At 39.2% G+C, this 22,722-nt stretch overlaps 1 protein-coding gene across 6 annotated transcripts in view; it reads left to right on the top strand.

Annotated features, from left to right (window-relative positions):
• The first annotated feature begins 1,528 nt into the window (after positions 1–1,528).
• Positions 1,529–22,722, top strand: part of USP33 (ubiquitin specific peptidase 33) — a 53,412-nt gene continuing 32,218 nt past the window's right edge. For 2 of the 6 annotated variants that reach the window (XM_070486640.1, XM_070486639.1), the window contains exons 1-5: positions 1,535–1,762; positions 18,976–19,107; positions 19,300–19,353; positions 19,771–19,833; positions 20,985–21,137. In XM_070486640.1, the coding sequence (XP_070342741.1) occupies positions 19,027–19,107; positions 19,300–19,353; positions 19,771–19,833; positions 20,985–21,137 (351 nt within the window). In that variant the 5' untranslated portion in view covers positions 1,535–1,762; positions 18,976–19,026. Of the gene's footprint in view, positions 1,763–18,975; positions 19,108–19,299; positions 19,354–19,770; positions 19,834–20,984; positions 21,138–22,722 lie in introns of all 6 variants that reach the window. The other 4 variants (XM_070486638.1, XM_044749072.2, XM_070486637.1 and 1 more) reach the window with 3 other exon arrangements.

Here is a 22,722-nt window from a genome sequence, read left to right as displayed (position 1 = left end):
ATGGAAACAGTGTCAAACTTTTTCAAAATGCTTTCTTTGTTGCACAAGTTTCTTTTAAAAAGCAGTTACTTTCTCACTCATTTTTAAAATCTCACTTTTACTTTGAGGCCTTAGGTGAAATGTATACACTAAAAAAAAATTTTGTAGTTAGCATATTGCTGATAGCCACTTGTTATCACAGCAAAGGTCAGAAAATTTAAAACACTTGTCTTTTTTCAAATTCACCTATACCACTCTTTTTTAAGTCAGACAGTACTTTCCTACAAGACATCAGGGGACAAATGATTTTCATGACCATTCTCTTCTCTTTTTACAGAAGAGTATAAATATTTAAAACACTTAGATATTTGACTTTTTATTTATTATTTATTATTTTATTTTTTGCTGAGGAAGATTTGCCCTGAGCTAATATCTGTGCCAATCTTCCTCTGTTTTGTTTGTGGGTCTCCACTACAGCATGGCTGCTGGTGAGTGGTGTAGGTCTGCACCTGGGAACTGAACCCAGGCGGCTGACGTAGAGTGTGCTGAACTTAACCACAGGTTGGCCTTGATATTTGACTTTTTAAAATAAAAATTAACCATATTGCTGACATCATGTAGCATGTAAACTGCAATATTTTGAAATATGCTGTAAACGAAGGCATGGTAGCACCACCAGCACCCTCCAAATTGTGAAACTTCCATTCTCATTCAGTGAACCCAGGATAGGTGACCATTTGTCGGACAAACTGAGGCGTTGGTGTCAATCCCTACAAAGAATGCTGGCAAAGGTTCATTTCTTCCATATTTACCATAAAAACAGAAGTAGAAGCTCTCATATTCTCTACTTGTTTCTGATGGAGACTGAGCATCTTGCATAACACTTGGGTACGTGCTCCTGTTTGGAGACCAAAAAGTTAAGAGGCAGTCAGACACATTGAAACTGGCAAATTTAACGATAAATTGTATTAATTTAACTGCTTTTTATTGTTTGCGTATCAATCACTTGAACGAATTTTAGCAGTTACACAAATTGGAAGGCAGATCTCTTCCTCTAGGCATTAAGCCAATACTAAGGTTTCAATAAATACTTGATTTGTTCCTGATTTTGGCCTAGAGGAAAACGAGGGAGATGGATTTCTACTTTTCAAATGTGGAAAAGGAAACACAATTACTTTCAGAGAATCTAGGTCCTAAGATGTTGGGAGAAGAAAGGGAGGAGGAAAACAAAGAATTGAATTGAGTTGTCTAATATTTCTTTGTACAAGGTCAGAAACTTGAGGCCCTTCCCCGGGTGGCTTTCCTGCAGATTCTGTAATGCATCGAGACAAGACCTGCTCCCGGTCCTAGAAGACGGGAGAACACGTGTAAAAATGAAAAGTGCCCAAAGCCTAAAACTGCTCTGCAAGTGCAAGGTCCCTGCCCCGCTAGCTACCTTGGAAGTCCCCGCGGGGAGGGCAGGTCTGGGGTTCCACACCTGGGCGGCCGCCGCGGCCACGCCCAAGGCCGGGGCGGTCCCTCCTCGCCGCCCCGCCCTCCCCACACTCCCGCGACGCCGGAGACGCCTGCGGCGGCGGCGGAGACACCGGAAGGAGCCGCGGCTGCTGCGGGAAGTGGCGGGTGCGGGAGGCGGGGACCCCGCGGGCAGCGCCGCGGAGCCGCTTTCCGGCGCTCCTGTCGCGCCGCCGCCCCTCTCCAGGCCCGGGGAGGCGGAGAGGAGCTGGCCGCAGGCCGCCGTCCGTCGTCGGCCGCGCTGGCGGGGCCCGCGGGGAAGGCCGTGGAGGTGAGCGCGGCGCTGCGGAGGGGCGCGGAGCCGAGGGGCGCCTCGCCGGCCGCGGGCGCCGGTCCCCGAGCTCCGCCCGCGCGCCGGGGCTGCGGACGCTGCCGCGGCCTCTTTGGCTGGGGCGGGGGCGGGGGCAGCTGGGGCGCGCTGGCGGGAAGCGGGCCTGGGCACCTAGCAGTGCTCTGCGTTGCAGGGGTCATCTGGTGGCCGCCCGGGCGGGGGTCGGCGGAGGACGCGACGCTGTTGATTTGAGGAGGGGTCCCCAGGGGGCGCTCCCTGGAGGCTGGTCCCCGAGAGGGGCTCCGTCCTTTGCTCGGTCTCCCGGTTCCGGCGTGCCAGCCCCTCACGGGGGCCTCAGACGGCTCCGGGTTCTGGTTTCGCTTTGCGGCGTATTTGGGGTGATCGGACCCATTCGTGCAGCCCCAGGGCCCCGTTATTCATTGTTAGGGAGGAGAAAACCTAGGTGTCATCGTCCCTGGAATTTTTCTTCGACCCGTGTTTGATCCAGACTGTTTCAGAGGTTACCCTTACGGTCTGTCCGTCTGCAGCTTTTGTTTGGGTCAAATTTCCATGGTGTGTTGTTTCCCAGACCTTCACTCTCAGATATTTACCGACTACAAAACGCTCTTCGTTTGAATATTTACAGGGTGCAAGTTGAGCTGTTGGATGAGATTCTTCTAGGTGCTTTGCACTTAAGTATTTTTAGGGTTTACATTCTCATATAATCAATATTAGGCCTGGAGAATTGGGCCAGAAGGGGAAATCCTGGCAGGAGCACAGGCTCTAAACTGGGGAAGAATTTTACCACACGGATCTCTAGACTTCTTGCTTAATAGATGTATAGAATAATAGAGTTTTTTAGTTTAGTTAGGTTATTTTTCTTTTAAGAAGAACCTGTTTCAAAAAATAACGAGGCCGTCCTAGTTCCATTTCTAGTTGAGACAATTCTGTCATCTGGAAAATTCTGACCAAATCAGATGATAGGCTAAATTTTGTTAGTAGTTTCATTCTGTTAATATAAATAAGGGGAAAAGTAGGAATCTTATTGAAAAACAGGGCTAATTTACAAAAATTAATAGTTCCCCTATGCCAGCAACTTTATGTTACTTCATTTACTTTGGCAGGATTGGAAAAAGAAGGACAGTACAAAAAATATTCCAGGAACAAGATATTTGACGTTCTGCTGAATGCAAGAGAGATAGTCTACCTAAGATTGCTTCTTATTTTTGATCTGGTTTATTGCCAACTTTCACTTTTTTGTCTTTTGTGATCTTTTTGTAACCTACCAATAAGAAATAACATAACATTGCAGATTTATGGCATTAGACTGTAGTAAATAGGTTGTTTTAAGTATTTGAAATTCACAGTTGAGATAATTCTCACATTTATGTACCTATATTGCTGTTAGAATTTTCAGTGACCTTTCACATATACAATCTTACTTGATCCTCCTGCCAGTTCTGAGTTAGTAATGCCAAGAAGTCCTTTCCCGTGGCAAGCATTTCAAGATTGTGTAGGGATCAGAATTTCCTTAAAGCCTGAAGTAATCTCGCTGAAGTAACCTTTGACATCAGTTGGAATTCAGACAGATATTGGAGCACTGTGAACTATCACACGTGACACACTGTGGACTCTTTGCAAGAAAATGAAGTACATAAATGGTGAAAGATTTATGGTGAGAAATGTGAAATGTAGTTGTTTCTGAAAAAAACAAGTAAAGCTCTTTAGTTTTTAACCCTTTTTATTTTAATCTACTATGATTACAGGAGCATTACGATAAATAGGATAGCTCCAAAGAGTTCGAGATGAGTATAGTTGGTTTAATTGTCTATATAAAGGAGCATGAAGTTCGTACAATATAGTATTTATATTAAGAGAACTAAATTTTTTTTTTTATTTTTTAAGATTTTATTTTTTTTCCTTTTTGTCTCCAAAGCCTCCTGGTACATAGTTGTGCATTTTTATTTGTGTGTCCTTCTAGTTGTGGTATGTGGGGCGCCGCCTCAGCATGGCTTGACGAGCAGTGCCATGTCTGCACCCAGGATCCGAACCAGCGAAACCCTGGGCCACAGAAGTGGAGCGCACAAACTTAACCACTCGGCCACGGGGCCGGCCCCCTAAGAGAACTGATATTTAAGAGACAGTGTGTAATCAAAATAATTGTCCCTTTGAAAAGTTACTTTAGAAGGCTAAGTTGGTCAGTATCTGTAAGTCTACCAGGGAAAACCCTTTGGAAATTGGAAAGAATAAAATGTGATTTCTGCCCTCAAAGAACTTACAGTCAAGCTTGTACTCAAGTAGGGCAGTTTTTCACACAAGTACAGAAAGTGCCTTACGAGTATTTTAATCAGGAAGGTAGGTGAGGGGGGACTTTACTTTTGATCAGATCTTGCTAGAGATGGCATTTGAGATGAGTGAACTTTGAAAGATTTTCAGCGGGCGAATATTGGAGGACGTTTCTGAAATGAACAGATTATTGGGTTCCTGAAAGGTACAAGTTATATTTGAGAAAGGATCAGTAGAACAGTTTGGCTGATAAGAAGTTATGGTTTGTATAAGTTAGTAATAGGAGATGAAAAAGGGACATTATAAAGACTTCATTGAAGATGTTTGATCCGAAGAGGTTTGTGATCCACAGAAATGCTGTAATTGGGAGAAGACTGAGACCAGGAGAATACACTTGGGCAGCTTTAGGGTAAGCAAGACCTTGGTGGCATCACCTTATAGTTTCTCTGAAGGGCTACCTTGAAAGCAGACCTTGAGATAAGAACATGGGTGTAGGTGAGATGCCAGGAAGCACAAGTGAGGGAGTGGTAAAAAGTCAGAGAAGGGAGAAAAGCCAATGGATAGCCTTAATGAGGGGCTTATCCTGTGGAGATTTTAGTAGAATGGCCTTAGAATTGTCCTACCAGATGAAGGGGGACTGGTGGGTTTTTCCACCTACTACCAGTCCTTACTGATCGCGATCATCTTTGAAATGCCTGGCGCACTTCCGGTTGCCTGGGCTAGGGCTGGGCATGCTCCTGATGGGCTGGAGACCTTAGAAACAGAAGTGGTTGAGGTGGGAAGCTTACAGTGTGCCTGGGTACTGTCCGTACAGCTGCAAGGGAACGGTGAGGTGAGCTGAAGGGAAAGGGGGCCGGATATCAGCTGTATCAGTTAACCGGCATTCTCATTAAATAATCCAGATGTGAAATGAAAGCCTCCATTTTGGTGGAGACCTGGAAGAAATATGAATTGAGAAGTGGTGAAAAAGGAAGCAATAAGTAGAATTAGGTGACACAATATGGAAAGTGAGGCGGGAATCTAAGATGGCACTGGGGTTTGAAAGTTATATAGCGTGTGAGGGAGGAGGGTTGACAGAAGGTTGCCGACATTCAAATTAGTGACTTCAGGAGAATGAAGGAGTTGCAGGGTGTTGAAGAGTGCTGATAAAGTAGAGTGTGGATGACCAGGCATTCAAAAGGGAAAGTAGCATGGAGATTTCAACAGTGCTGCCAGCCCACTAAATGTGTAGTGTCTGGCCCATACTTAGTTGTCGGCCTCTGTATTCCCAGGGCCTAGCACAATCCTGAAATATGGTAATATGGTGAAAATATGGGACTGAACGTGACATAAAATAAGACCCTTTCCTACAGTTTTTTATTTATAAAATCCTGAAGGAGGAATTTCTAATATTTTTAGTAGAGGCATTATTTAGATGAACAAATTTTGATTCTTTTTGATAATCACCAATATTCTGGTAAACAAAAAAAGAATTGACAACATTTCTTAGAGTGGTTCTCATTTGAATGTTGTTGCATGTGTTTTTCCGTGTTTCTGCATGGTCTACATAAGTATTTTTAATGACCGTCTCATAAGGCTGATGTATTGTTATTTAATACCCCTCCATCTTGCTCAGAAATGACTTAAATTACCATCAGCTGGTTTGAGGCTGGGTCAGAACTCAGTCATAGTCGTTCATTCTTGTTCTCCCTCCCTACCCTCCTTTCTTCCCTCTCATCTCTCCCCTTAGGTGTTTGTCATAATTATTTCAACTAGATAAGGCCACAATTGACTTTACTCTGTTGTTGGACAGATTTTTTTCTTTATAGGAAATGCTAATTAATGTTTACAAATCTCAATTAAAAGATTTTTTTTTAAAAGATTGGCACCTGAGCTAACAACTGTTGTCAATCTTTTTTTTCTGCATTTTCTCCCCAATTGCCCCCAGTACATAGTTGTATATTTTAGTTGTGGATCCTTCTAGTTATGTCATGTGGGACACCACCTCAGCGTGGTCTGATGAGTGGTGCTATGTCTGAGCCCAGGATCCAAACCAGCGAAACCCTGGGCCGCTGAAGCGGAGCACGCGAACTTAACCACTTGGCCACCAATTAAAGAATTTTATTTAGAGTGAGGGTTGCCAGATTGGAGCTATGCGTTTGGATGATTTATTGTGGCAGTGTTAATGGATTCTAGAACAGATAGATTGCAGGTAAAGAAATCAGGAGATTACGTAATTTTCTTAATAGACTTAATAAGCCTCTCATTAATTTGTCTGTTAAGAGTTAGAGTTTCTAGGAAGAGGGAAATTAGAAGATTAGTACTAAATTTCTTTGTTATGGTTTGAATGGAAATTAAGAATGATTGGGGGGATTTATAGGACTGTGAGATCTGTGTGAAGATTTGAAGGAGTTTGTGTTTGCCAGAATATTTGTCGAAAGGATATGAAACGGTTCTTTTTTTTCCTTTTATTTTCTTTTTGAGGACGATTAGCCCTGAGCTAACATCTGCTGCCAATCCTCCTCCTTTTGCTGAGGAAGACTGGCCCTGAGCTAATATCTGTGCCCGTCTTCCTCTACTTTATATGTGGGACGCCTGCCACAGCATGGCTTGAAAAGCAGTGCATAGGTCCGCACCTGGGATCCAAACCAGCTGACCCCTGGCCACTGAAGCGGAACGTGGGAACTTAACCGCTGCATCACTGGGCTGGCCCGGAAACAGTTCTTTAAAGTGCTCATCAGCAGAATTCATGGGTTAAAAGTCCACATGAACACTTACTATGGGTTGATTTAGAATGAAGGAAACTTTCTCCTTGTTATTGTGCTCTTCTCACTGATATTTCCATTTATCAGGTTTTTTGGCTTGCATTTATTGGGTAGCAATTTTATTCTATGATAAATATGGAAAAATTAGCCATAAGCTTATTATATAATTGCATTTTTGCAATTAAAATAATTCTAAAGCCTAATATTTAAAATAGTACACTTGGACTAGTCACATTAGCTATATGGTGGAACAATAATAGTCTAGATTGAAACTACTGACAGACAAATGAATTTTTCCATGATCTGCAAATCTTAGAATTGACTTTTTAGTGCAAAATGCTGTCCTTTGAAACACCTCCAACAGATGGTCATCCAGCCTCTGTGTGTATCCATGATGGGGAACATCCTACTTCCCAAGATTTGACCTTCCGTTTTTCTGTAGCTCTGTTGATAATCTTCACCAGTGATTGAATGTGCTGTTTCTAATTTTCTCAAGTTACATGAAAAACAAAGGTACCCTCTTACTTTGGTCATTATGTCCAAGTAATTGGAACACAGGTGTCAGGTCCTCCAACTTCTGCCTTCTGTTGTCTAAACGTACGTACTTTCAGTTGTTCCTCATAATAGTTAACGTTTATTTATTGAGTGCTTATGTCACTGTGTTCTGAGCACTTTATGTATGTTAACATATATATATATATATATAAATTATATGTGTATATAATTCCCCCAAAACTCCATGAGGTACATATTTGTAATTTTCTCAGTTTTATACATGAGGGCACTGAGGCTCAGAGAAGTAACCCTGGTCACAAACCCGGACAAAGTGGAGCTTGAATTTGTACCTAGGTAGCATTGCTGCAGAAATTTTACTCTTAGCCAGTGTCGTCTTTTTCATAAGATACAGTTTTCAAATTATTTATTTTCAGGCTGTCTGTGGAAGGCATTCTTATTCTGTAGCTTTCAGTATTCTTCGTACTAAAATATTCCAGATAATAATCTATTTAGGTTATCAGCACAATAAGACTGGCTCCTCTTTTTATTCTGAAACCTATTGTTCTATTGATAAATTGAGTAAGAATTGCACTGTTGTTTCATGCATCTTCTAGCATCTAGAATCTAAATACTTGAAACCCTTTCTTTAGCTTCACTTTAGACAGTAGATTCTTTGAACCCCAATATAGAATATTACATCCGTCCTTGTTAATTTAAGCTCATTTTTCTGAATAGTTTACTTTTTCTTTAAAAATTTATTTGTATCATTTTATAATTAGATTTCATTAGTCTACCTTCTGTCTTTTTTTTTAATAAGATTTTATTTTTCCTTTTTCTCTCCAAAGCCCCTCAGTACATTCTATATTCTAGTTGTATATTCTAGTTGTGAGTGCCTCTGGTTGTGCTATGTGGGATGCTGCCTCAGCATGGCCTGAGGAGCGGTGTCAGGTCGGCGCCCAGGATCCGAACTGCGAAACCCTGGGCTACTGGAGCAGAGTGCGTACAACTTAACCACTTGGCCATGGGGCTGGCCCCCCTTCTGTGTCTTTATCCAGATTTTTGTTAAAAGTATTGAACAGGTCTGCCACTTGCTAGTACAGACCTCCTTCTGGATTCATTTTAATCTTCTATATAACTATTAAATTAGCTACCAATTCTCCTGACATACTTTTTTTTTTTTTAAAGATTGGTACCTGAACTAGCAACTTTTGCCAGTCTTCTTTTTTTTCCCCTACTTTTTCTCCCCAAGTCCCCCCAGTACATAGTTGTATATTTTAGTTGTGAGTCCTTCTAGTTAGGGTACATGGGATGCCACATCAGCATGGCCTGGCGATCGATGCCATGTCCGTGCCCAGGATCCGAACCAGTGAAACCCTGGGCTGCCGAAGTGGAGCCGCGCGAACTTAACCACTCGGCCACGGGCCTGCCCTGTGACAGAAATTTTTTTCTTGCAGTCTCTTGAATCTGACTCTATAAATTGTTACTTTTTGGAATAGACCAGGCAATGGAACGCAGGCAGTTTCTCAATCTTAAAAGGTTCTCATTAGGTTGCCAGCTATGTCCTAATGTGTGATAAATATTAATAACAGGTCCCTTTGCTTTTCCAATGTTAAAATCTGGATATCTGTTCTTCTGTTATTAGGATGGCAGGGTCAGAATTGCAGGCCTGAAACTTGGAGATTGTACTGCTTGGATTCTCCTCTGTAAAAGTAATATCTTCGGTAGCAGTTTTGAATCTACAGATGGGCAGATGAGCCCCCAAAGCTGTCTGTCATTGAGCATGAACGCAATCATTTCAATCTGGCAAATTTTTTATTTGATCTTATTACCATCATTATGGCTGAGAAAATTTCAAATAGTCCAGTTAAGGTAGATAGAGGAAAAAGTTGCCAGAGAAAAGATTTCAAAGGTAAGGACGAATTGAGGTCAAACTCTGGAAAGCCTTAATTTCCATGCAAAACTTGAATATTCTTGTGCTTCCTAGTGATTCCCAAACTGTTAGCCAGAAGCTTCTTGAGGAGTCTCAGAGTTTTGTGGGGTATACATCCGTAGACTGAACAAATTGCGTTTTTATTTACAACTATTACTTTCACTGCCTTTGTGTTGTCTGGCTTTTCTAAAGTCTAGTAACTATCTCCCCTGAACAAGCTATCAAATTAGCATGAAAGTGTGCATACCTTCTTTCTTGTGGTATACACTTGGAGAAGAAATTGAAGTAGCTAGGAACCCCTATTGTCTTACCCTCTAAATCTGAATCTCCTACTCTTAATCAATCTTTATCAAATAAAGGAATAAAAGAATAATTTTGTTGTCAAAGTGAAATAACTGAGTAAAACTATATAACTAGAATATTAAGGTCTTTCTATTTTGATAGTGTTGTATTTAATTATAGGGGATACTGAATAGCCTTGGTACAAATTGTTAGCTTTTGTTTACATGAACTAATTCTGATTAAATTGTTTAGATGATGGAAAATTAATAGCAGAACAGAGAGAACTTAATAATCTTTCTCCCTAGCCTCCATTTCTTTTTTGCTCTGAGAGACCATTCAGAGTATATAACCTTCAAGACTTTATTTTTATGCTTTTACAGTGGCTGTGGACCTCCAGATACAATGTACTGTTATGCATGTTCAAAATTTTTACTTCAGGAGTAGTGTACAGTGTGTGTCATTTTGCATCTTCCTTTGTTCCATTTAACATTATGTCTTTAGATTATCCATGTTGATAAATTATCCATTCAGTTCATGCAGTTAAACTGTTGTGTGGTTTTCAGTCATGAATACACCATTTTTATATCCATTCTTCTAATGATGGACTTAAAACATTTCAAAATCAAAAGTGAGATTACAGACTATCTAGAAAGCAGGGGAAAGGAGAATGTTTCCATTTCATTGGCAAACGTTGGTATTTAGAGGAGAATGTATAGTTTAAATGCTTTTGTTATTAAGTAAATCAAAATGAGAGAATTCAGTACTCACATTTATGGATAAAAAAATAAAATCAAAATGAAGTAGGACCTGGAGATTAAAGATAAAACTGTAATTAATGGAATTGGAAACAACAAAACAAAAATAGTAGAAAGGATAAAACCCAAAGCTGGTTTTTTTTGCAAAGACCAATGAACTAGATAAACCTCTTGTAAAAGGGAAAAAAATTGGATTAAAAATATGCAAGATTAAGACTGAGAAAGGAAACAACATAGACACCTAGGTATAGGAGAGATTAATGGATGATTTTATAGCAAAATATAAGTTAGTCAAATTGACCCAAGAAGTGAAAAATTTGAATTGATCAATTTCCACTGAAAGATTGAAAAGATGATTGAAGGGGCTTGCCCAGTGGCACAGCAGTTAAGTGCGCATGTTCCGCTTTGGTGGCCCGGGGTTCGCCAGTTCGGATCCCAGGTGCGGACATGGCACCACTTGGCAAGGCATGCTGTGGTAGGTGTCCCACATATAAAGTAGAGGAAGATGGGCATGGATGATAGCTCAGGGCTAATCTTCCTTAAAAAAAAAAAGAAAAAAAAATGATTGAAGATCTGTCCTTGAAAGAGGCAGCATAGCAGATGGTTTCACAGCTGAGTTTCATTTAACTTGTAAAGATCATATAATAAAAAAACCCCAAAAAACCTGTTCTGTGGTATAGAAGATGCAAAATGCATTCTGTGAAGCATGCATACTTCCACTAGAAAAGGTCAGTCTCACTTATGTCTAGAAATGCAAAATTTCTGAATACAATATTAGCCAATAGAATCTAGATATGAAACAGACTAATAGTAAATTTTGACCCAATAGAGTATGTCAGTGCAAGGATCATTAGTATCAAATCAGTTGATATAATAGATTATATCAACACATGAAGCAAGAAATGTAGTAAGCCATCAGTAACTGCTGAAAAGGCACTTGATAAAGTTCATCAAGACCATTTCTAGGGACTGGCCCCGTGGTGTAGTGGTTGGGTTTGGCGCACTCCACTTCGGCGGCCTTGGGTCACAGGTTCAGATCTCAGGCGTGGACCTACACCACTTGTCAGCCATGCTGTGGCGGCAACCCACATACAAAATAGAGGAAAATTGGCACAGATGTTAGCTCAGGGCGAATCTTCCTTAGCCAAAAAACCCCCAAAAAACAAAAAAAAACATTTGTAATAAAAAAGAAACTAAGCAAGTTTAAGAATAGATGGAGGGGCCGGCTCCGTGGCTGAGTGGTTAAGTTCACGCTTTCTGCTGCAGCGGCCCAGGGTTCGGATCCTGGGCGTGGACGTGGTACTGCTCGTCAGGCCACGTTGAGGTGGCGTCCCACATCCCACAACTAGAAGGACCTGCAACTAAGATATACAACTATGTACCGGGGGGTTTGGGAAATAAAGCAAAAAAAAAAAAAAAGATTGGCAACAGTTCTTAGCCCAGGTGCCAATCCTTAAAAAAAAAAAAATAGATGGGAATTATAGCAAATATTCTAAGTGGTAAGACCATTAAAATAAGGACCCCGACAAGGATGCTCACGATCACTTTTGTATTTAAGATTTAAACAGTAAAATTAAATAATTGGTATTAATTTTGGAAAGTAAGAGGTAAAACCATTAAATTTCCCAGTACATTCAGAGAATGGCTAAGGAAACTGAAAAGGAATAGTGAAGGAGGGATATCTTACAATTATCAAAGTATTCTATACACTCATGCATTGCTTAACAATGAGGATGTGTTCTGAGAAATGTGTCATTAGGCAATTTTGTCATTGTGTGAACATCATAGAGTGTACTTACACAAACCTAGACGGTATAGCCTGCTACACACCTAGGCTACATGGTACTCATCTTATGGGACCACCGTCATATATGCAGTCCATCATTGACTGAAACATTGTTATGCGGCACATAACTGTGTAGCCTCTGTAATCAGATTAATGTGGTATTGGCCTAGAGAGATTGGTGGAACAAAATAGAGAATCCAGAAATATATTATGTGCAAGTTTAATAAAGAGTAAAGAGGTTATTACAGTTCAGTGGGAAATGGGTAGATCGTGTAATAAGTGGTGCTGGTACAACTGTGTGCCCATCTGGGAGAAAATAAAATTGGGTTCCTATCTTAAGATAAACTCTCGATGGATTAAAGCCTTGTGAAAAAATATTTATGGTTATTCTACAACTTTAGCTATATAAACTAGGGTGAAGGAAACCTTAAGATTAGAAACTCAGAAGCTGTTATAAAATAAGGCCTGTGTTTGGTTTTATAAAAATTGAAACTTTTAATGATTAAGGATACCATAAGAAAGTTAGTAACAGTTTTGGCGGTAAGACAGACATATAGGCTAATGGAATAGCATAGAGAGCCCAGAAATAACCTTCACATGTATGTTTAAATGTTTTTTGACAAGAGTGCTAAGACCATTCAGTGGGGAGAAAAAACAGTCTTTTCAACAAAGGGTATGGGGCAAACTCTAAATCCACACACAAAAATAGGTAGTTAGACTCTTACCTTACACCACATAGAAAAATTGACTCAAATGGATCAGAGGCCTAAACATAAGAACTGAAACTCTTAGAATAAAACAGGGGGAAAATTTTGTGGCATTGGATTTGGCAGTGATTTCTTGGATATGACTCCAAAAGCACAGACAACAAAAGTGTATAGATAAATTGGACTACATCAAATGAAAAACTTCTGTGCATCAAAGGGTACAATCACAGGGCGAAAAGGCACCCTACAGACTGGGAGAAAATATTTGCAAATCATGTATCCGAGAAGGAGTTAAATATATATAGCAATATGTAAAGAACTCCTTCAACTCAACTGCAAAAAAGCAAACAACCTGATTATAAAATAGGGAAAGGACTTGAATAGATACTTCTCAAAAGAAAGTATATAAATAAATGACTAACAAGCACATGAAAAGATGTTCAACATTACCAATCATTAGGGCAATGTAATGAGATACCACCTTACACCCCATAGGATGGCTCCTATCAGAAAACCAGAGAATAAGAGAGAAATAAGTATTGGTGAAGATGTGGAGAAATTAGAACCCTTGTGCACTGAATTGGAAATGTAAAATGGTGCAGCTGCTATGGCTGACAGAATATATGTATATGTATAGTACGACGATTCCTCAGATTAAAAATAGAATTACCATATGGTCTGTCAGTGTCACTTCTGGGTATATACCCAAAAGAATTGAAAGTGAGGACTTGGGGCTGGCCTGGTGGCACAGTGGTTAAGTTTGTGTGCTCTGCTTCGGTGGCCCAGGGTTCGCAGGTTTGGATCCCGGCCATGGACCTACACACCGCTCATCAAGGCATGCTGTGGCAGCATCCCACATACAAAATAGAGGCAGATTGTCACAGATGTTAGCTCAGCAACCATCTTCCTCAAGCAAAAAGAGGAAGATTGGCAACAGATGTTAGCTCAGGACCATCTTCCTCACACACACGTACACACACACACACACACACAAAGAAAGTGAGGACTTGAAAAGATATTTGTACAGCTGTGTTCATAGCAGCATTATTCACAGTAGCCAAAGGATGGAAGCAACGTAAGTGTCCAGTGATGGATGAATGGATAAACAAAATGTGGTATATACATACCATTGAATGTTTACTCAGCCTGGAAAAGGAAGCAAATTCTGACACATACTACAAAATGGGTGAAACTCAAGAACATTATGCTGAGTAAAATAAGCCAGTCACAAAAAAATATACCGTATAATTCCACTTATGAGGCGCCCAGACTAGTCAAATTCGTAGACAGAAAGTTGCCGGGGTCTGGTGGGAGGAAAGAATGGAGAGTTGCTGTTTAATGACTGCAGGGTTTCTGTTTTACAAGATTAAAAGAATCCTGGAAATTGATTGTGTAACAGTGTGAATGTACTTAATGCTTCTGAACTGTACACTTAAAAGTGGTTAAGATGATAAATTTATGTTATGTGTATATTACCAAAATTAAGAATTAAAAACTTAATAAACAGTAAGTTTGAAAAAATATTTGCAGTATAGAAGACAGGATTAATTTTAAAAGAAATACTATCGACTAATATTAAGAAGGGCAGAATAGGGGCCAGCCCGGAGGCATGGTAGTTTAGTTCGACATTCTCTGCTTTGGCAGCCTGAGTTTGCAGGTTTGGATCCTGGGCATGGACCTACACCACTCATCAGTGGCCATGCTATGGTGGTGACCCACATACAAAATAGAGGAAAATTGGCACAGATGTTAGTTCAGGGACAGTCTTCTTCACCGGGGAAAAAAAAGCAAACACAAAATAGTTAAAGTAGTAGTAAATAAAAGAGCAAATCTAGGAGACCATAAAATTCTTGAAAAGACTCTCAAACTCACTAGCTGTCAAAGTAATTCAAAGTAGAGTGCTGGTGAAATAGCAATATGCCCACTGGGTGACAAAAGTAAACAATAATACCTATTGGAAGTAGAGAAAATGGTGTTGCTGTGCAGAAAATGGTATTCCTTATATTATTAGTGTAAATTGTTAGAACATTTCTGGAAAGTAGACTTGCAAAATCTGTTTTTTATAAACTGGCCCATGTAAGATTATATTTACAAGGATGTTTTTAATGGCAGAATATGGAGACAAGGTGAATGTCCATTGATAGAAGGATTGATTGGATAATTTATGCAATAGGTGCCTCATGACATATGTGTATCTGTGAAAAAGTTGACATAGGAGGGTATCTGGTAAGTGTTATTGACCCAAAAAAGGCCATATATGTCTCTGTGTCTGTAATTGTATGTGACTGAAGCACACATACATGTTTTATAGCACAGGTATGCTGATGATACATTGTTTCAGCTTTTATATGTCTAAAGAAGTCTTTATTTTGCCTTTAGTTTTCAAAGATGTTTTCCTAGATATGAAATCTAGATTAACAGTCTTCCTTCAGTGCTGTGAAGATGTTGCTGCTCTGTCTTCTGGCATGCATTACTTTCAGTATACATTATGGTCTTTCTTGGCTGCTTTTTTTTTTTTCTTTTTTAAAGATTTTATTCTTTTTCCTTTTTCTCCCCAAAGCCCCCCAGTACATAGTTGTATATTCTTCGTTGTGGGTCCCTCTAGTTGTGGCATGCAGGACACCGCCTCAGTGTGGTCTGACTAGCAGTGCCATGCCTGCGCCCAGGATTCGAACCAACGAAACACTGGGCTGCCTGCAGTGGAGTGCGCGAACTTAACCACTCAACCACGGGGCCAGCCCCATTTCTTGGCTGCTTTTAAGATGTTCTTTTTATTTTGGTTTTAAGCAACTTGTTGTTGATGTGCCATGGTATAATTTGTTCATGTGCTTTGAGTTTATTGTGTTGCTTCAGTTTGTAGGTTTGTAGTTTTGGTCAGATTTTAACTCTTCTGGTCAGCTGGTAATCTCTATTTAATTTTCCCAGTCTTCTCTTTTTGTTTAAATTTGAGTAATTTCTTTTCTGTGTCTTCAGGTTCGTTATTCTTTTGCATTGTCTAATTTGATGTTAGTCTCATCCTTATTTTTCACCTCAGACATTTTTTTTTTTTTAATATCTAGAAGCTTGATTCAGGTCTTCTTTTCTCTCTTCCATTTCTCTCCTTAATATGTGTATTCTTTGTTGTACCATCTGTGTCATTTCTGGATCTCTTTTTTCCTTTTCACTGTGGGTTAGATTTTCCTTCTTTTTATGTCTTGTAATTTTTGATTGGATGCCAGACATTGTGATTTTTTTTTTTCCTGCTGAGGAAGATTCGCCTTGAGCTAACAACCTCTGTGCCAGTCTTCCTCTATTTTGTATGTAGGTTGCTGCCACAGCATGGCTGCTGATGAGTGATGTAGAACTAAACCCAGGCCACCCAAGGGGAGTGTACTGAACTTAACCACTAGGGCATGAGGCTGGCCCCCAGACATTTTGATTTTTACCTTGTCAGGTGCTGGGTTTTTTCATTCCTTTAAGTGTCCTTCATCATTGTTCTGGGACACAGTTAAGTTCCTTGAGAATAGTTGACCCTGTAATACTTGCTTTTGAGCTTTTTTAAGGCAGAACCAAAGTAGTGTTTGGCCTGGGGGCTGTTCTTTCCCATTACTGAGGCACTACCCTTCAGAGTACTCTATTTTACTTCCTCTGTGTTATGAAGCCTTTCAGCTGGCTAGTGGGAACACAAACACACTTGTGTTGGCTTTGAGAATTGTTCTACCTACTCCTTTACAGCAGTTCTTCCCCTCTTTTTTTTTTTTAAGAGAAATCTATTCCCCCCCCCCCCTTTTTTTTTATGCTTCTTGGTCAGGAAGATTGGCCCTGAGCTAACATCTGTTGCCAGTCTTCCTAGTACATAGTAGTATATCCTACTTGTAGGTCATTCTAGTTCCTCTGGGCAGGATGCGTGCCACAGCATGGCTTGATGAGTGGTGCGTAGGTCTGCACCCAGGATCTGAACCGGTGAACCCTGGGCTGCCAAAGTGGAGTGTGTGAAATTAACCACTTGGCCACAGAGCCCCCCCTTTCCCCTCTTTAGGGTAGTTTAATCACACGCACGTGCTCATTAGTAGTTAGCTGAAGACTTGATAGTAGCCCTCTATAAATCTTGAGTTCTCTTGCTCTTTATTCAGTTCTTTCCTCTCTGTTACTCTGCCCTCTGAATGCTAGCCACCTTGGCCTCCCTGAATTTTCAACTCTGTCTCTTCAACTCAAGGAGAGTCAGACTCTGGGTTTTCTCCTACCTGTACTGTGTTGCCTAGAAACTCTCCAGGCAGTAAGCTGGGCACTTACCTTGTTTTCATCTTTTTAGGTATTAGTGTCCCTCACTGACTTGTCCAATGTCTGAAAACCATTGTTTTATATATTTTGTCTGGTCTTTAGTTATTTAAGGCGAGAGGGTAAGTCTAGTTCCTGTTACTGCACCATGGCTGGCAGTGGAAGGAACTGGATAAGAGGAAAGAGGTTATCTAACCACAAAAGGAAGTGAGAGGTGGGTGGGGAAGATTGCCTAACCCTGCCCCATACGTAATAAGAAATGGAAAATATTAACAGTTATTTTAAGTTTAACTTCATGCTCTGAAAATTTGGAACATGGCTTATTAATATTACGTATTAATGTAATGTTTAGAGGTAATGATTTGTTCACTATTAAGCCCAGAGTGATGTATTTTGTAGGTTACAGTATAATATTGGACTCATTATTTGATTTGATTTAATTGAAGCTTTTTGTTTATTGTGTTTACTAGTGTGTTAATATTTCAGCTCATTTATAACTCTTTATTCTTTCCTACTAAGTTCTTTAATTTTTTCTCAAATAGTGTTCTCAAACCCCAAAGATGAACTAAGGGCATGAAAAGCCCTGTTATGAAGAATGTGCAACCCAAAGAAGACCTAAAAATACTGAGTTAGACTGAGACTTTTACTTGGAAGTCACTCACTCTTGTTGAGCTCATCATAAGATTTCTGTGCATTAAACGCATGTATCAGTTAGCTGTATGATTCATAAGATTTGTAGTGGAGATAAAATTTAGCAACATTATAGTATTCCTATCATTCTTTTTCTTATAAGTCATATTTATGACATTGTGATGTCTTGGAGGAAATTAAGTGTATTGGGATTGTAAAACACTTTGTCTTCTGTATGTTTTAATGGAATTGAGGAAACTCCTGAAGAATATTAGGAAAACTATAATTGATTTAGGAAATTACCTCAGTGTGTAACTGGTGGTCTCATGGGGGAGGGAGGGATGCGACTTGAATGGTCATGGGGAAAGCCTATATAAAAGGATGCTGCACAAAGGATGTACACACACACACACTTGATGTGAGTTAGGTGTGCTGTCCTGATCTTACAGGTATCCTCGCGTCTGTCTGACGTAGAGTCCTTGCTCTTACCCATAAGACATATAGGTGGATTCAAATCCTAGTTCTGCCAAATGCTAACATTGTGAACTCAGTCAAATTGGTCTCTTTTAGCCTTATATGCAAATGAAAATAATAATGGTACTTATCTCACGGTTGTTAAAAGGATCATATAATAATGTGGTTTGTGATCTTGGGTGATTTTTTTACCCCAGAGGACATAATTTTACACTGTCCGGTGACATTGGTTCTCAAAGCTCAGAGTGGTGGTGAGGGTATTCTGGCATCTAGTGGGAAGGAGCAGTATGTTGCTAAATGTCTTACAATGCACAAGACAGCCCCCCACAGGAAAGAATCATCTGACCCCAAGTGTCAATGATGCCAAGGTTGGGAAACTCAGATATAAAGTGACTATCCTGGTATATTGCTAGGATACCAGATAATTTCATTTATATCATCAGTAGGGACTGCTGTTGCTGCTGTGAAAATGGTTTCCATTTGAATTTTCTGTCTTTTCAGTTTCTATTTCAGCATAAGGATTAATCTTTTTTAAAAAAGAATAAAAATACTTAAATTGAATAATTTGAAATTTTTCCCTTTTTGTCAATAAAAAGTGAAATGGGAGAAAGAGGAAAAAGCAGGAAAAGTAGTGGAGAAACACACATTGATTCATAGGTGTCAATTTTAATAAAATGTTTATTTAGTAGAGAAATTTCCAATGTTCAAATTAACTTCAATTTATGAAAGTAACCTAGGTGTATTGAAAATGTACTCTTTTCTAGGGCAAACTTGTAAACGTGTGTGCCTCTTATTTTATTTTTTATTTTAATCATTATTTAATATATGAACATTTTTAAATTAATTTTTTGGTCATTTTTCCTTTAGGTATTACCTCATTTGGAAAGCTTTGGGAAACAGGAAAAAATTTCTAACAAAATGTCAACTTTCCGAAATCATTGTCCACATTTGGATTCAGTTGGTGAAATAACGAAAGAAGATTTAATACAAAAATCTCATGTAAGATATAGGGTTTTTTCCTTCCTTAGAAAAATTGTATTCATTTTTCTCCGAAATGTGTCTTTTTTTATAAATTACTACAATACTCTATCTTCATGAGTCCCGATTTTTTATATATGATATTGTTAATGAATTATATTTGTTTGGCTGTGTCAATATAATGATGATGTTGGTATGATTTTTGTTTCTCAGGGTACTTGTCAGGATTGTAAAGTCAGAGGACCAAATCTTTGGGCATGCCTGGAGGTATGTGTATGTTACTTCTCAAAAGTTTGGTATTATAAAATTTATATCTGAATAAGGATAACTAGAAGGTTTTTTTGACAAAGGATTTCATAAACGAACATACTTTGAAAAGATCATTGGTAAAAATTAAACTTCAAACCTGTGGTTTTAATTTACAGTGCTTTTGCAGAGTTTTAGTGAATTGCTAAGATATTTTACACCTGCCTCTTATTAGAGGTGACATAACTTTTAGCTTAGAAATATTCTAGTTTTATTCTTTTGTGCCTAGTACCTTTTGGTTAAAATAACTGTCTGTGGAAAGTCATTGTCATTAAGTTCAAAGGTGATGAAAGCTTAATTGTAAATGTAGCTGTAATACTATTATTGTTAATTTACACGTTTATAGAATACCTCATTTTCCTTTTTGTGCGTTTGTAGAATAGATGTTCCTATGTTGGCTGTGGTGAGTCGCAAGTAGATCACAGCACCATCCACTCTCAGGTATGTATGTAGAAAATTTTGATGCAAGAGATTTTTAAAAGAGAGCCTGAAGAAGGAAAGGGAAAGCCAACATGACATTATTGATTCAAGTTGTAGTTAAAATTTTCCCTTTTTTTATATGAATCAAACGTTTGCTTATACTCTCTGAAAGATGGGGAGGGGAATTGCTAAGAGGATCAATGTTAGAATGAGGGTGTAATTAAGAGGATAATGATTTAAGAAGTACACCTCCAGATGTCTGGAGGGGGTAGGTGGAATATTCGGAGGATATGGGGTTGAAGTCAAGAGTGGATGCCTAGGCTTACAACAGGGCTGGCTGACTTCACGGCTCAGCACACCTTACCTTCTCCTGCGCATCCTCCTACCTGGAGTCCCCTTTCTGCTTCCCCATGGTGGTTTGGTGCTTGTATGTAATTCTGGCACACCTCTTTTGTAGTATTAGGTAGAGATCCTAATCTAAACTGTAAGTTTCTTGAGAATGAACTCTCTTTTTCACATTTATAGCTGCAGCATCATTAGTTCTTAACCAGGGTTCCTCAAGAGAATTAATTAAGTCTGAATACCCCAGAAGCTCTCAGGCGTCATTGTACATAATTAATTTACTTCTCTACTGTGTGTCTAGAATTGTAGTGCTATGTACTATTCTTGGGAGAATTGAGAAAATAGTTATTCAGATCATTTTTTATAGGGCATAATTCTGTTGCCGAATTCCAGTTGAGAAAGGCTGGAGTTTTATATGTCTAAGAGCATATATTCACTATTATTTGAGGCGTTTTGTGCTTTGACTCATGTCATTTGTGTTCTTTTGCCATTCTGATCTCCTAGAATAGTTACTGTGCTGTTGTCAATTATTTTCTTGTACTAGAGTTATTTGCTACCTGCAGAGTAGAGTCTCATGCTCTGGTGTTTATAATGGAATGGTGGTGAAAAATGACAAAGGAATAACTTTGAGAGCAGGCTTAGATATTGTTACTACTCACTATACTTTAGCAGTTTATCTGAAAACCATTTTTTTGGTGCCCCAGTTTATTCTCTTTTGAGTATATTGTTATTCATCAAAGACGTGCAGTTTATCTTCAATGATCTTTTGAAGTGTTTTCAACTATATCTAATTTTGGTTCCTCGTCTGCCTCCCCTGTGAAATTATACAGGAGACCAAGCATTATCTAACTGTGAACCTTACCACTCTTCGAGTATGGTGTTATGCTTGCAGCAAAGAAGTGTTTTTGGATAGGAAATTAGGAACTCAGCCTTCATTGCCTCACGTAAGACCGCTTCACCAAACACAAGATAACAGCATCCAGGTAATAATCTAAATTCATTTAATTAAAATATCACATATTTTCAGGTAATAATTTTAGAATTTGTTATGTAGTTGAAATTTAGAAGAACCCTACCTAACTTCAGTTTAAAAATTTCTGTAATGTGCCCTTTTTCCTCAAGTGAAACACTTAGGCTGCCCTTTATTCTTTTGTAGAATGATGGGTTAGGGTGAGATTGAAGCCCACCTGTTTGAAGACGGAAAACACCTGATGTGTTTTTAAAAGTAAAAAAAAAAACCTGTTTTAAATGATGTTTTTTTTCCTAGCAAATCTGATTCTAGGAGAGGTGGTAGGCCTTCTTTGATAAGGAATAACAAATAATTCAGCTTGCTTTCTCTCATTTCCCTCCTCTCTCCGCTCCCATTTGCATGACTGTGAACATTTTACTGATTTGTTGAAAACCAGATAGAATATATTAAAGCTTAGCATCAGTCTTTGGTTGCAAAATCTGTGTAGGCTTGGAAAGACTGATCAGTTAGTTTGAGAATTTTCCAGTCATATAAAAATAGGAAAAGAGAAATGAAAAATTAGAATAATTCATTGGCTTCTAACTTATTCTAATCATCATTTGCTCTGTATGGTTTGATTAATACGTTAGTGACTTTTTTCCTCATGTGTGTTACAGAAATTGCATTGTATTTCTACGCTTATGTTCCTTGATACCACCTCTCTTAGATTTTTCTATTTTATCATTGAATCGCTTTTTTTAAATTTTTAAATTTTTTTTTAAAGATTTTATTTTTCCTTTTTCTCCCCAAAGCCTCCCGGTACATAGTTGTATATTTTTAGTTGTGGGTCCTTCTAGTTGTGGCATGTGGGATGCCACCTCAGCATGGCTTGATGAGCAGTGCCATGTCCGAGTGCAGGATCCGAACTGGCGAAACCCTGGGCCGCCGAAGTGGAGCGCGAGAACTTAACCACTCGGCCAGCAGGCCGGCCCCTGAATCACTTTCTAATGGTAGACATTGGTGATAATAAATTTGCTTGCCTTGCACATTATATAACTTAAAGTGAGTACATTTTAGACAAGGTATACTTGCTGCACTTTTAGTTTCACAGTTGAGTGGTTCTAGCTAATAAATCACCACCACTACTGTCTGTCCCACTGTTAGCTATTTATCATTCAGAAATGTATTTTTTGTCTTTTTGAATGTTCTAGTAGTTTGAAAATAAGTTTTCCTGAGCCATTTTCCATCATTAACAAAAATCTGATAACTAAGAGTTGAATCACATTAGGAACTGATAACAGTTTATAAGGACAGCACTTAAAAGGTGGTTAAGAATAAGCACAGGGATCAGCCCGGTGATGGTGCAGTGGTTAAGTGCGCACATTCCGCTTCGGCAGCCCAGGGTTCGCTGGTTCGGATCCTGGGTGCAGACATGGCACCGCTTGGCAAGTCATGCTATGGCAGGCGTCCCACATACAAAGTAGAGGAGGATGGGCATGAATGTTAGCTCAGGGCCAGACTTCCTCAGCAAAAAGAGGAGGATTGGCAGCAGTTAGCTCAGGGCTAATCTTCCTCAAAAAAAAAAAAAAAAGCACAGATAGTTCACAAAGAAGAAATAC

This window comes from Equus asinus, chromosome 16, assembly GCF_041296235.1.
Source record: "Equus asinus isolate D_3611 breed Donkey chromosome 16, EquAss-T2T_v2, whole genome shotgun sequence".
Classification (NCBI taxonomy): Eukaryota; Metazoa; Chordata; class Mammalia; order Perissodactyla; family Equidae; genus Equus; species Equus asinus.
This window is presented reverse-complemented; position numbering and strand designations above follow the sequence as displayed.